Source organism: Dromaius novaehollandiae, chromosome 15 (genome assembly GCF_036370855.1).
Source record: "Dromaius novaehollandiae isolate bDroNov1 chromosome 15, bDroNov1.hap1, whole genome shotgun sequence".
In the NCBI taxonomy this organism is placed as follows: Eukaryota; Metazoa; Chordata; class Aves; order Casuariiformes; family Dromaiidae; genus Dromaius; species Dromaius novaehollandiae.
In genome coordinates this window covers 22,132,224-22,145,832 of record NC_088112.1, presented here as the reverse complement: position 1 = coordinate 22,145,832, position 13,609 = coordinate 22,132,224, and the positions used below count along the sequence as shown (strand labels likewise).

The 13,609-nt window shown below is 44.1% G+C and overlaps 1 protein-coding gene across 3 annotated transcripts in view; it reads left to right on the top strand.

The window, feature by feature from the left end:
- Window positions 1–8,820, top strand: part of NR3C1 (nuclear receptor subfamily 3 group C member 1) — a 75,912-nt gene extending 67,092 nt beyond the window's left edge. For all 3 annotated transcript variants that reach the window (XM_064521184.1, XM_064521183.1, XM_026118192.2), the window contains exons 7-9: window positions 471–601; window positions 3,353–3,510; window positions 4,429–8,820. In XM_064521184.1, coding sequence (XP_064377254.1) covers window positions 471–601; window positions 3,353–3,510; window positions 4,429–4,581 — 442 coding nt within the window. In that variant the 3' untranslated portion in view covers window positions 4,582–8,820. The remainder of the gene's footprint in view (window positions 1–470; window positions 602–3,352; window positions 3,511–4,428) is intronic.
- Window positions 8,821–13,609: the final 4,789 nt, after the last annotated feature.

The following is a 13,609-nucleotide window of genomic DNA, read 5'->3' as shown; positions in this document are numbered from 1 at the left end:
GAAACAGAAAAATCTTGTCTCTACTGTGTAGCGTATCGTTTCATCATGGCTCTTTAAACCATTAAATACTTCGGGACTGCCAGATTTGGAGAATTTTGTCAAACAGTGATTGAACTTGATTTTTGCATGAAGTTTGTGATGAAGTGTCACAAGTTGTCCATTGATAAAAGACAGCGCTTGCCGATCAGTCCTTGTTGAAGACAGGCTTCTTTTATAAAGCTGGGACTGAATACCTCATATTCTAGTCGTTGCTGTTTGAGGCCACTGTTTATATGTGGTGACCAAGACACTCACCCTAAATGAGTTCACTGGAGAAAATGGAAGATTCTTTTTCTGTCAGACAGATGAAATACAAGCTTGTCATCTGCCGCTACAACCCCCACTGCTCTGCAATGAAGCATGGAAAAATCTAGATTTAGACTTTTTAGAGATCTAGACATTTAACTAATTTTTATGCTCTTGTTTCTCAGGCAGAGAATGAATCTACCCTGTATGTATGAACAATGCAAACATATGCTTATGATTGCCCGAGAGCTATCCCGCCTTCAAGTTTCATATGAAGAGTATCTTTGCATGAAAACATTGCTTCTCCTCTCTACAAGTAGGTGAATAGTTAAATATATGTGCAAACAATGTAAGTTTAACTTGCCAATATTATGAGATCTCCATCTGTAGTTTAATATTGTGTTAGGTATCTGACAGCAAATAAAAGCCAAACTGTTCCAACTGGAACCTGACCATGTAGTGTTATTGAGGGAAGCTCTGCTTTTAACAGATATAGCAAGACTTTTACTGAGTCTTCTTCGTGCTAAGATATTAAAGATTGCAGTTGTGATGTTTTGAATACAACAGGGAGTCTAACTCAAGACTGCAGTTAAAAATCTTCAAAAAAAAAATCATAGATTCATAAGCATAAACTGGGTGAGTGGCTCAAGATCTCAAGAAATGGGCAAATCTATGACTTTATGCATACAAAATCTTTAAGAAAAAAAAATAAAAGAAAAAAAGACTGTGAGCAAGTTCTGGTCCAGTGAAGCTGCTCCCCCTTTCCCTCCCCCCCCCCCCCCCAAAAAAAAGAAGTTATTTAACTCCCCTGAAAGTTACTTAAAAACTGGCTGTTAAATACAACTACAGCTTCTTGTGTTTGTAACTAAAAAGTATGTGGTGGATTTATCATACATATCGTAAGATTTGTGTAATACAGTATGTGATGGTTTTTACATATTTTTCAATGAAATATGCTGTAGTTAAAAAAAAAAAAAAAAAAACTCATGATGTAAAACTCTGGGTTTCTGTTGCATGAATGTCAAAGTACAGTGTCAAAATATCCTTTTTTAGAATATACAGAAATACACTAATATGAAACATGATGCAAATAATTTTCACAATGTTAATTTTATTTTTATTCAGTATTCATATTCATTTGTACCTAGTGATTTTTTTCTCTCTATGGGCAGTACAGTGGCAACTACCTAATGACCTCAGTTTTAACCCAGGCTCTATTGCAATCCAGACACTTGCTTGAAGTAATGAAGAATCGTGTTTCTGTGTATGTGGATAGGCATGCATCAGCAACCTTGTCTTGCACAGTTCAATCTGTTTGAACAATTAAAGCTGTGTGCCTATCCGTACTGGAAAATTTCCATCCTATGTGACATTTCAAGCATCATATTAATACCCCCAGTTCCAGAGGGCTGACACAGCTGAATTCTGAGGCAGTGACTGTAGCTTTCCTGGAGCTGTTGCTGCTTTTATTTAACAGAAAATTATTTTGTTTTAGTACAGGGACAAGGCATGGTATGGTAGTATGCTTTAAAGGTATCCAGCAGTAACAGCAATACAAGTACAGATTTTTCGGCAGAGGACTCCCACATGTTTAAAAGCAAATACTTTAAAGAGTTCATAAGACTAATTAAATACACCTTAAATATTCCTTATCTGTTTTTTTTCTAGTCAATAATAGCATTAATTCTTTTAAACAAATAAGACATTGGTAGTTTCAGGCTTTTTGCCTTATAAACGCAAGAGGATCTTGTAACCAAACACTGTGAACCGGAGGGGTGATGGACGTGCACAGGGGAGTTGTCCAGGAGGAGCGAGCTGCCGTTATTAGCCCCGCACCGTTCGGGTGGCCAGGCAGGACCTTCCCGGGCGGCTCACCGTGGCGGCCCGGCAGAGCACCCACGGAGCTTCGCGCTCCGCGTCCAAAACTGCGACAAAGGTCCTTTTGAAAGGAAACTTGCCCAGTCTTAGCTCCACACTGTTGTGTGTTGTGTAAGATGTTTGAAACTGAAGATTTAAAGCAATTTTTAAAATCTCTCCTGGCAATTCCTCAAGTGTTCTGGATGCAAGGCAGGCCATTCAAAGATCAGTGGTACGGCGCTCAGCATGCTGTTCTACATACGATCATGGTCCCCCTCTGCAATATGCAAGGTTAAACATTTTTCAAATCTCGTCTCATTTAAAAAGAAAACTTTAATCACATCAGGATAAAGTGTGCACTGTCACCTTTTTAGTGGCCTGTTTCCACTGTCCCTCCTCTTTTCCCATCATTCTCCATCTTTAGCTCTTCATTCCTGTCACTTCACCATGGTGATCCAAGGCTTTGAATCAAACATCTTCAAGACCACTCACGTCCATATGCCTGATTTGTTTACTGTTTACTAGTTCTTGGCCTTTAGAAAGACCTTACTAATAAGAGAACGTGGGCACAGGGACTTAACGTTGACTTGAATTTGACTGAATACGGGCCACCTCCAGGTTTCTCATCCAAGGCTCCTTGTCCATCCAGTGCCATCCCACATTCCCACCCCTGTTCCAAAGAACTGTCCAAGACCTGATACCTCCCCGACTACTCCCAGGGTTTCTGTGCCGGCAGTCAGTTTGTTGTCCAGTCTCTTTGTTACTCCCTTGCCTGGACACATTATTTGATCCTCCTTTTTCCTTCTGCACACAGAATTTTCATGGAATCTTTCCAATTTTGCATTCTTTCCCACACATTGAGAACACAGGAATTCCCAGCCCTAGTTGTTCTTTGTCAAGGCAGTTCCAGTCCTCAGTGTTGTTCCCTCCCGTGCTCTGGTTCTCTTCCCTCTATTTGTCGTCGGGTTGGTTTGGGGGATTTTTTTTAATTTTGCTAGTAGGTCTGAGGCTATTTGTCCAACTAGTCCTCCAGTCTGAATTTCCTCTCTCTTTCCTTGTCTCTCAGCTGTGCTTTCATTTCGTAAATCAAAATTTAAGTCATGGATTTATTTTTCTTTTGGCCATTTTTGTGTAACTAATGTAACAAAAGTTACATAACGACACAGTCCATAGATATGTAATGTCTTAAAGCTTGATGTCAATGTTGCAGTTCCTAAGGAAGGCCTGAAGAGTCAATCTTTGTTTGAAGAAATTCGGATGACATACATCAAAGAGCTGGGAAAGGCCATAGTGAAGAGAGAAGGGAACTCAAGTCAGAACTGGCAGCGATTTTATCAACTGACTAAACTGTTGGACTCTATGCATGATGTGAGTTTTAAAATGAAAGCTGTAAACATGCTAGATAGATAAGTTTGGGGATATCGCAGTAATCTCTTCTATCTTTTTTTTAATTTAAAGAGATAAATACTGGGAGGTATGCTCCCCTTTTGTCCAACTAGAGAAGACTAATTGAGAGAGACTGACTTTGTGCTTTCAGAGTACTTTCGGACTTCACAGCAATTAATTTTATAATTAATTTAAATTGAGATCTCTTCAGTTTTTAAAAATTATGTTACTTTAAAATGGCTTAAGTCAAAAATTTTGAATTACTTTGTAATAGTAGGGGAAATCTGAAGTTTCAAAACAGTATTGTCTCAAAGACAAACTATTCAAGAATCTACGAAAGTGTTTGAAAGTATGTTAAAGTAATGAATCAGTGCTATTTTTAGTATTAGTAGTTTAATTTTGCAAGGATTTTCATAATTCAGGCTGTCTCCTCTTGTGCTGTGCAGTCTAAGTCCAAAGTAGTCTGAGTTTAAACTGGATAAGGCAGGAGAAACACTGGGTTGTAGAAATCACTTCTTTTCGTTAGTTTACCAAGCACCTGGAAAGAGGTAGATCAAAACCTTATTAAGATTATCCACATCTATATTACTTATATGCTAAAATGGGAATCAAAACAAAATCTCTTCAGTGTTTTTGAAGACTTTGCAAGGTCTGTTCACCTGTTCTATATTAGAATGGCATGTACAAGAGCTCGCTAAGTAAAATGAGTGTAACCGTGAGTGCGTCTGCTGAGCGTCACACATATTATCCAAGTAGTGTGAGGAGTCCTTAAGGTAGCTGGCAAAACCGTTAGCGTTTTGGCCTGTGACTTGCAGCGTAGGCAAAAGTTACCAAGAAATAGAGATCTAGTGCTTCTGTATGCATTTCTCTGAAAGTAATTCTTTGCTTTATCACTTGTAGGTGGTTGAAAATCTTCTGAGCTTTTGCTTCCAGACATTTTTGGATAAATCCATGAGTATTGAGTTCCCAGAGATGTTGGCAGAAATCATCAGCAATCAGATACCAAAATATTCAAATGGAAATATCAAGAAGCTCTTATTTCATCAAAAGTGACTGCCTTAATACAAAAGGGTTGCCTTAAGAAAACGTCAGATGATAGCTTTTTTTTAAAAAAAAAAAGAAAGTAAAAACCTACCAGACTCGTTAATTTTGTCCTTGCAGCGGTGTTTCTTTTGTAATTATGCACTACATGTGGTTTACAGAGGGCCAAGATTTAGGCTATAGAAGCAGCGGATTTCTCACATTCAAGAAAGAGTTGGGGAGAAAGGAAAGGAAAATAAATCTTATTTGTCAGAAATTATGTTTCTCCCCCTGTGCAACAACCATGGATGTATCAAAACCACCGGTGACAAGCTCTGAGGCTGTGTTATGAACATTCTGCTAATTAATTTCTGCAGTTGGCTGGAGACAATTTTCTAGGCTTTTTTTTCTTTTTTTTTTCTTTTTTTTCTTTTCTTTTTTTTTTTTTAGTAAAGTGTTTTGGAATTTTTTTTAAAGTTAAGGTAGCATTTTGGTTTATGCATGTAACCTGAAGAAAGTTTACAAGTGTATATCAGAAAAGGGAAGTTGTGCCTTTTATAGCTATTACTGTCTGGTTTTAGCAATTTCCTTTAACTTTATATACCGTGAACTAGGCTTGTTCATTTTTTCTTACATAATTTTTTTGTAATACTTCAAGATGCCTATTGTACAGCTGGTTTTTTAAGGTGGGGCAGCTCGTAGCTTTCCTAAATGACCTCTAGACATTAATCCTTGAGTATATTCATGTGAAAATGGGTTGGGATTTTCTAACCTAATAGCTTTCAACTGTCAAAGAGACCGTAAAAATTAGGCATTTTTTAAGGGTCAGGGTGGGTGGGAGAATACTCTCAAATCTAATTTAAATAGATACAAATGAAATACATACTTTTGGTATAAGTGCAAAAGTGTTGGATATGCAGATTCATAGAAAATTAACCCAGTCCTAACTGGATATAAATGAGCAGGTTATTTTATATATGAAAAAAAAGCCTGATTTTTGCATATAATGCAACAGCCATAACTTTAAGAGTCATGGGCTGCATTGATGCCAAGAAGATCAGTCCTGACTGCCCATCAGGAAATTTTCAGGAAAATATGCATAGCTTAAGAAAAGTTTACTTCTGTGTGGAGAAACTCACATTTTCTATACACTTAAATCTATCATCGTACAAGTATATATGGAAAAATATCATTGACTTAAGAGGCAGACTTGTAATTATGCCCAGTGGTTTGTTTTTGTTCTGTTTTTATTGTATCAGTTCTAGAATTTTTTCTTCGATTAGATGTTTACCTTCATGCAGGCAGTAAAACAGACCAACTGCACTGACTGATCGTAACTCGCTGGATATATGGACTCCACGCTCGTGTGGTTAGGTGCCCGTTTTCACGTCTCCATCTGTCACTGATTGGTTCATCTTCTTTCCTGGAGAGCAGGAAAATGCCGCTACTGATTTTGTGGTCTTAGAATTGTATGTCAAACTCTGTCTTTGTAAGGCTGCATCCCGTCATATCGAATTACTAGCGTGCCATAAATTTACCATAGGTCTTGTGAATTTCTCCTTGTTGCCATTGATAATTATATTTTAAAACGTTTAGAAGCTGTAGTAGCCTTTTCTACGTGCACCTTAACAATTTTCTGTATCTCAAAATTTAAATATTTGCTAAGCCACTCTAAAATTTGATTTTTACTCAAAGTGGCCAGATTATTTGTGTAACAGAAATGAGAAAAATCATCTGATAAAATACAAAGCCTAATATATTTTTATATTTAGTTATAGTTTCAAGTATGTATAATCGGTATATTCGCTGATCTGAGAAAAGAAGGGAAGGGCTACTGCAGCTTTAAAAGCAATTTATTAAATGATTGTAAAATAGCTTGTATAGTGTATAATAAGGATGATTTTTAGATGACAGATTGCTTTATCATGATACATGTAATTATATTTTTTGTAGGGGTCACAAATGTGTGGAATGGTAACCTGTACAAGTTGTGGTTTGTCTGGAAGTCGTCCCGAAGGCATTGGTGTTCAATATCCAAAGACGTGCTCTGTCTGGAAAGAAGAACCTGTGTTCAGTGGGTAGTTTTAGGGTTGATTTCGCATTTTTCAAATCACTGTGTAAAAATTCGAGTTGGACCTTGGACGGAATACTCCTATCTGTATGTTTGGTTACCATTCCCGTTTCATTGGAGAAGCAGACCTCCGCTGCAAAAAATGTAAGCCGAAAAGATGCGTGTGCGCATGGATACACACACCTCCGAACATACGGGGTTAATTTCATATACAGCCTCGCATACCACAGCAAAAACAGCTTGAGAAATTTGGCAATAATATGCATACAGGTACCAGCAATATGTAAATATAGAGCATAGGTTGTTCACGATACACTAGTACATTTCTATTGTTCAGCAAAAGTTTGTTTCCAAGTGAAATAGGAAACTAAATTTTCATCCTTTCTTAAATCTCTTTTTGAATGTTATACCTATTAAAAAAAGATACTATATTCAGTACTTTGGAGTAAAATATCTTTAATAAAAAAAGTAATCATTCTCTTCTCTTTGAATGATCTGTAAAGATTATGTACATTTTGTAACAGTTAAGCTAAACTTCAGTATTTTAATTATAGCTTTCAACCCAAGTCAATGAAAATATTTATGCGACTTGTTCAAGATACAGATAGGAGTTTCTTACTGCTTGGTTTCAGAAGGGCTCTTTATTTAAAAGAAGAGCTGGAAAACTGTTCTTTCTTTAGAAAATGTTTTAAAAAAAAATTGAACTGGGAAGCTCAATTCACTAATAATCTCATTGCGATCCCCGGACACCTCGGTTTGGGCTCGGGTGAAGGAGCGAGCGAGGGGCCGCGCGGGGTGCTGCTGGGGGTGCGTGCATCCGCACCCGCATCCCCGGCGGTGCCTGTTTGTGCGTGCCAGCAAAAAGTAACTGCACCGGACACGAACAAACTGTTACCACCCGGAGACAGTGACATAGGAGAAGAGAGGCTCTCTACCCCTTTCAGTCTATATGCCTGTATATTCATCTTTAGTTTAAGGATTTAAGGAAACAAAAGGAAACTGTGATGTTAGCAGAAAGCGTTCATCCTGTACGTGCTGTTAAGTTTTAAACTTCACGATTAAAAATACGTAGTGCTTTAGTGAGCGGTGAGCAGTACATGTTGTGTGTTTCAGTCGTCCTTGTAGCACTGGGTAGTATCTGCACTCTGGATAAAGCAGGGAGACTCGCGGCTCCCGTCCCTTCAGTGCCTTATCGCGTAGTGCATGCGTCCGACGGAGGGGCGGCCGGCGGCAGCCCCAGGAACGGCCTTACCCAGGAGACGCCGGGTCGCGGGGATGGAGAGGGAGCAGCTGTGAATCTCGCGGGGTCTGGTGGTCGCCCGAAGCCAACGCTCACCGGAATCTTGGATCTCACGAGGAGCTTTGCAGCTGGAAGGAAGGGGAAAGCGAGGGCGGGAGTCTGGAAATAGGTGCCAACTTCAGCCTAAAAACGACCTCTCCGGTTTCACAGAAATGGTAGAAAGCAGGAGGGAAGTGCCTGGACAAACGTCAGCTAAATCCCGTTTCCCTTAGCGATGCTTTAATGAGTGAGGACTTGAGGGTCAAACCTTAAGAGCGAGATTATTTTTTTCTTTTTAAAGATTGTATGTATTATATACCAGTTAAGCGCTATCCTTAGTCCAGCCTGCAACCAGGCGTTGCTGAGCCATCAACGTTACATAGGAATCAAATTTTCAGGAAAGGATTAGAGCCTCTTTAAAACCGCAAGAGGCATTGGTTTTCTAACGAAAGGCTGTGTGTATGAAAATATCCCCCACCTCCGAACTAACTTGCATAACAGCATAGATTCAACAATGTGTCATTATTCTATTTTGTATATTAAACAAAAGATATATAATGGGGCGGATCCTATATCATACCGGTGTATGGCATTATTAAAAAATCATTATTTTTATCACAGTAATTTTAAACAGCATAAAAAATTAAACCAGTGACTCCTGTTTAAGAATAAAAGTTGTAGTTTTTTATTCATGCTGAATAATTCTGTAGTAACAAGTCTGTAGTTTTCACCTACTCAGTGAAATGTTGGACTGTAAAAGCTTGTGTGGAACTGTTGAACATTTATTTTTTCATTTAAATTTGCTGTTCTGGTAATACAAAACCACACATCTGTACAGAAGTTGCAGTAAATGTGAGTCATTTACAGCAATGCCGAATAATGGACAGAAACCATATAATAAAATTCTGCTTTTTTCATTAAATGGCTTCAAAATGCTTTCGTAGAGTTTTTGCTGTGTACCTGAAGAAGCTCGCTAACGACAGTTGAAGCAGTTCATTTATGTCGTTCTCATTATTCGCCACATATGCAAAACTTACTTATGCTGAAGCCAATTTCTCCTGTAGTTAAGTCCTGGAGTGGAAGAACTTCTGGTTATTAAGTTCAGATTAACATTGCAATTGGAAATCCTTAGTTGCATTTTCCAAACCTTGCCAGATCTGCTGTTCAATCCATAACTTCCGTTCTCCGGAGAGGAATCTGTGCTGGTTTGCTAATCCATCAAATGCAGGTCTGTGCGTTCAATCGAGTGGCTATGTGCACGTACCACCCAGGTATGCGTAGATCGGTCAGGACAATTAAACCAGGAAAACCAGAACACAATGTGTATTTAGAAAAAAATTAAAATTTATGTAAAACATCTTTTGTTATTGCAATGTTTCTTAACAGTCTGGTACTTGTCAGCACGTTGATGAACGCTCCTTACTGAGGAAGGTCCGGGAGGCTGAAAAGCCAGAGAAGGAAAATAAGTAACGTGTGCGTGTGCTGTGGGACTGGTTTCAGCAGAGTTTCTGCACACGTTAGCAGCCTGCACTTGCACAGCAAAAGAGAGCAGCGGGGTGCCAGCCCGTGTCCCACCATGGGAAGGTGCCCGGCCCGTGTCCCACCATGGGAAGGTGCCTGGCCCGTGTCCCGCCAAGGGACGGCTCCCATCCTGTGTCCCGCCATGGGAAGGTGCCCGGGCCGTGTCCCACCATGGGAAGGTGCCCGGCCCGTGTCCCGCCAAGGGACGGCTCCCATCCTGTGTCCCGCCATGGGAAGGTGCCCGGGCCGTGTCCCGGCCAGACTCCGGCTGGGCTGGGCTGCCGGGCCCGGCAGAAAGCAGCGGGCGGGTGGTGGGAATACACGTGGGAAGGAGCGGAGGGGGCTGGGGCGCGCGCCCCTCTCCCGGGATGCTCCTGGCCGGAGCAACCTGCGGCGTGGGCAGCCAGGGCCGGACCATCCCGCTGAAACCCCGGCACCATGCGGGAGGGTTTTTCCTTAACACAACTTACTCCTTCACCCCTCTGGATCAGCAATGTACGATTAGCGCTACAATAAAATCCAGTTTAATTGCAACATAAAATGCCAGCTTCCCAGCAGGGAGCAATTTCTTTGAATTGTGCACAATTAAAACAAAGGCTTACATAAATTTCACTGCTTCTTTTCAAGCCAGTTGTCCATAGAGCAGGCTGAGATGCAACACAAGAGCAAGGTTTATGATAACCATACATGTATTGGTCTAACAATTATGAAAAGACACTTTAAGAAGATATATACTGAGGTAAAGCAATCACTTTATGACCGCAATGCCAATTCAAAGTCTTGGCTGTGCATCGGTTACTAAATGGCTCCACCGAAATCTGGTCTGCCCCGCTGCATTTGCAGACTTGTTTACACTGAAAGTAAAATGCCCTGAAATTGCACCAAAAAGCCCTGCTCTGTGAGCACCCTCCATGCCAACCCGAGTCCCCCCGGGCGGGCCCCGGGCTGCAGCGCTGCCGGTGAGGAGCATCCCGGGATGCCGAGGCCGTGCGGGATGCGGCCCCCGGGCACCGCGGTGGTCCCGGCCCCACGCAGGTCGCCCCGGCACCTCCATCCCGGCTGCGCAGCGCGCGTCCCCAGCAGAGGCGCGACCAGGCCCCCGTGTCCAGAGGCTGCACCCGGAGGAGCCCGTTTTCTTCATCAAAATTACCCATCATTTCCCTTGGTGGACTTAAAAACATCCTGCGTGCCCCGTGTTTCTAAAACAAAGTCAGAAGCGTGAACGTTTCCCTTGAGAAAGTGGAACCGGAGCGGCGGTGGCGATGTAAGTGGCATCCTTCTAATTATGGGTGCTGTCGATTCAAGATTAAACCACATGAAAAGACGGAGGGGAAACTGCTGACACAGCGTTTAACGCGGCCACTAATCGCGCTGCCGATGCGCCGGGACGGGGTTTTCCTTCCCGCCCGACGCGGGGCCGCTGCAGAAGCAGCACCGTGCCCCCAGAGCGGCTCCTGCGCCAGCACCGCGGCCAAGCGGGGCCTTCTCTTTCTTCTTTCTTTCTTTTCTTTTTTTTTTCCTCCTCTTTTTTCCTTTTTCCTGCCCCCCCGCGTGGTTTAGGAGCGACTCCAGCTACAGCATTGCCCTGGGAAAGGGAAGGGGTCAGGAGCTGAAGTAGCAGCGTAAGGAGATGATAGATGCGTGTATCTATATGTATATTCATCCTTGCAAGACTTTTTCCCCTCCTTTTTTTTAATTAATTACTCAGGCCAAGCGCCGGCCCCCCACGTCTGGGCTCCCCGCCTCCAGCAGCCCCTCCTGCCTCCCGGGCACCCTATACATAAAGACTATATATTTGCGTATAAGAAGCATGTATGTGCGCGTCCCCCCCCCATGGGTGCAGTTTTAACCCCCGTCCCAGCGCGGGGCCGGGGCGGCGGGAGGGCTTGGCCCCCCCGAGCCGCAGCTGCACACGTGTGCCTGTGCCACAGTGGTGATACTATTTGCAAGGGGAGGAAAAAAAGAAGGAAAAAAGGAAGAAAGACACAAACTTTGGCCTGAAGGCGCATGGTGAAGCAAACGGCAGTGGTTATGACCAATGCAGGGAAACGCAGCGGGGTGCCCACTGCCTGGGCTTCTCCTTATGGGGCATAGCAGTATCTTCAAATTTTAGGTGCCCTACCAACAGCTCCTGTTCCATCCCGTGCTGAGCAGCGGCGGGGAGGTGGGACATGACCCCACGCTGCTCTGGGAGCCGTTGCAGAGCACCGATATCCATCCAGTTATGCCAGCACCTCCCAAACGCGCTTGGTTTTAGTGAGGAGGGAAATAATGATCAAAATCTCCCACTCCTCCCCAAAAACCCACGTTTGCCAGTAGTTTTGCTATTGAAAAATCAAAGCACTGGCGGCTGAGCGGTTGCGTTTGCTGCAGCACTGCCAGGTCCCGGCGGCGGCCAGACCAGGGGCTGCGAACAGGCTGCCGAGGGGCTCGAGCGCTGGGAAACCGTAAGATTTCTCCGATAAGCTATTAGGAAATACTAGCTGCCTAAATCATGTCTGCAACCAGTTTGACAAATGTTCCTCCTTTGCCAGAAGTGCAGCTCTTTGGTAGCCGCTGCTTATGAATAGTCTCATCGCTGCTGCGCTGCGAACGGGCGACGACTGCTTTTCAGATCACTGCTTCCCGCACCCCGCGGCTGCCTGCACCCGGCTCCCGCGGCCGGATCCGGGACCTGCCCTGGATTCGGGAATTGCCCTGGGTTTATTCAGGACGCGCCTTGCTTTGCACTGATAGCTCGGATGCTCGTTGCCTCTTTCGGCGTGCATGCTTGCCTGTCGTAACCCGGCTGCAGGAGAACAGCACGTGTGCTTAAGGGGGAAAAAAAATAAGCAAGAAAAAGAAATTCTAGAAGGCTCAAAACAGAGCAATCACAGGAGAAAAAACAACTCCAGCTCCAACCAACCAACTGGATGCCTGGCAAACCCAAAGGACCTCGGGGGGCCCTGTCCTGCACCCCCCCCCCCCCAACATATCATTGTTGCTGGGGAAATAAAGAACAAACAGCGACTCGATGACGACCTGGGGGGTTAATTGCTTCCCCTCACTGGGGCTGGAGGGCCGTGCACCGGCGCAGGCACGGCGGGAGCCTGGCTGACCCACGGTGACAGTCGTTTTGCAAAAAAGCCACCAAATAAATAGGATTAGAGAGGGCCCAGGCTGGAAGGAGCACGTGCATTTCCCAGGCCCAGGGATATTTGGCTCGTTACGGTGGTTTGACGCCCCGTGAACCTGCTGCACCGTAGCAAGAGGACGATGCTCGCCGCGCAGTTGCATCGCCCACGGGAACGATGCTGCGGGGACGCTGGGCTTCCCACCGCGGGACCCCCCCGCGCAGCCGCCCCGGTGCCGGGCTGGGGGGGCTTTTTCCCCCTTCGCTAGTGCGTCAGCGAGTTTTAGAGCACAGGTGCGATTTTCTGGACACCTTTGTCTGCGGTTCGGGAGCAGGAGTAAGCTTCATTAACCGGGTAATAGCCAGGTGCTACCGCGCGAGCAGCCAAACGGTTGTGCTAAATTACAAGCTGCTTTGCCGCGCTTGTCTTCAAATCATCAGCTCCTCGCCCGGAGAATAGGATTTTAAATGGCTATTTAAAAAAAAAAAAAAAAAAAAAACTCGTTTCTAATCTCTATTTCCCAAAAGCTCAAAATTTGAATTAGCCCGAATGTACAAACTATAATTGCTTTGAGGTTTCTGGTTCATTAGAGTAATTAAAATCCTATGCATTTTCCAAGCAGAACATGTCCCTTCAGCACTCGCTTTTCTTTTCTGCCTAGGTAACTCTCCTCAATTATATAGCAATTTGCCTTAAATCAATGCTATATTGAACTGGCTGAGCTTTAACACACGGGCGCTGCTTGGGCCCTCGTTCTGCAGCGTCGCTGCCAGGCAGCTCCGAGGGGGAAATCAGAGCCGAGCAAATGATCCGGGGAGGACGGGCGCACCGGAGCTGGGGACACTCTGCATTTCTGCAGGGTTTCCCCTGGAAATAGCGGCGGCAGCTATTGCATGTCCCAGGCACCCTCCAGCCTTTGCAACTGCCCACGGCGCAGGGCCGCGACGATTTTCGACTTTCGCATAGCAGCTGCCTGGGGTTTCTGCCGTAAAGGGTGATTTCCCCCAAGAGCCTCGTACAGAACGAGGCTGCAGCTCCGGTCATCCCGGGACGCGGGAAGGGCTCTCCGACGTGCCC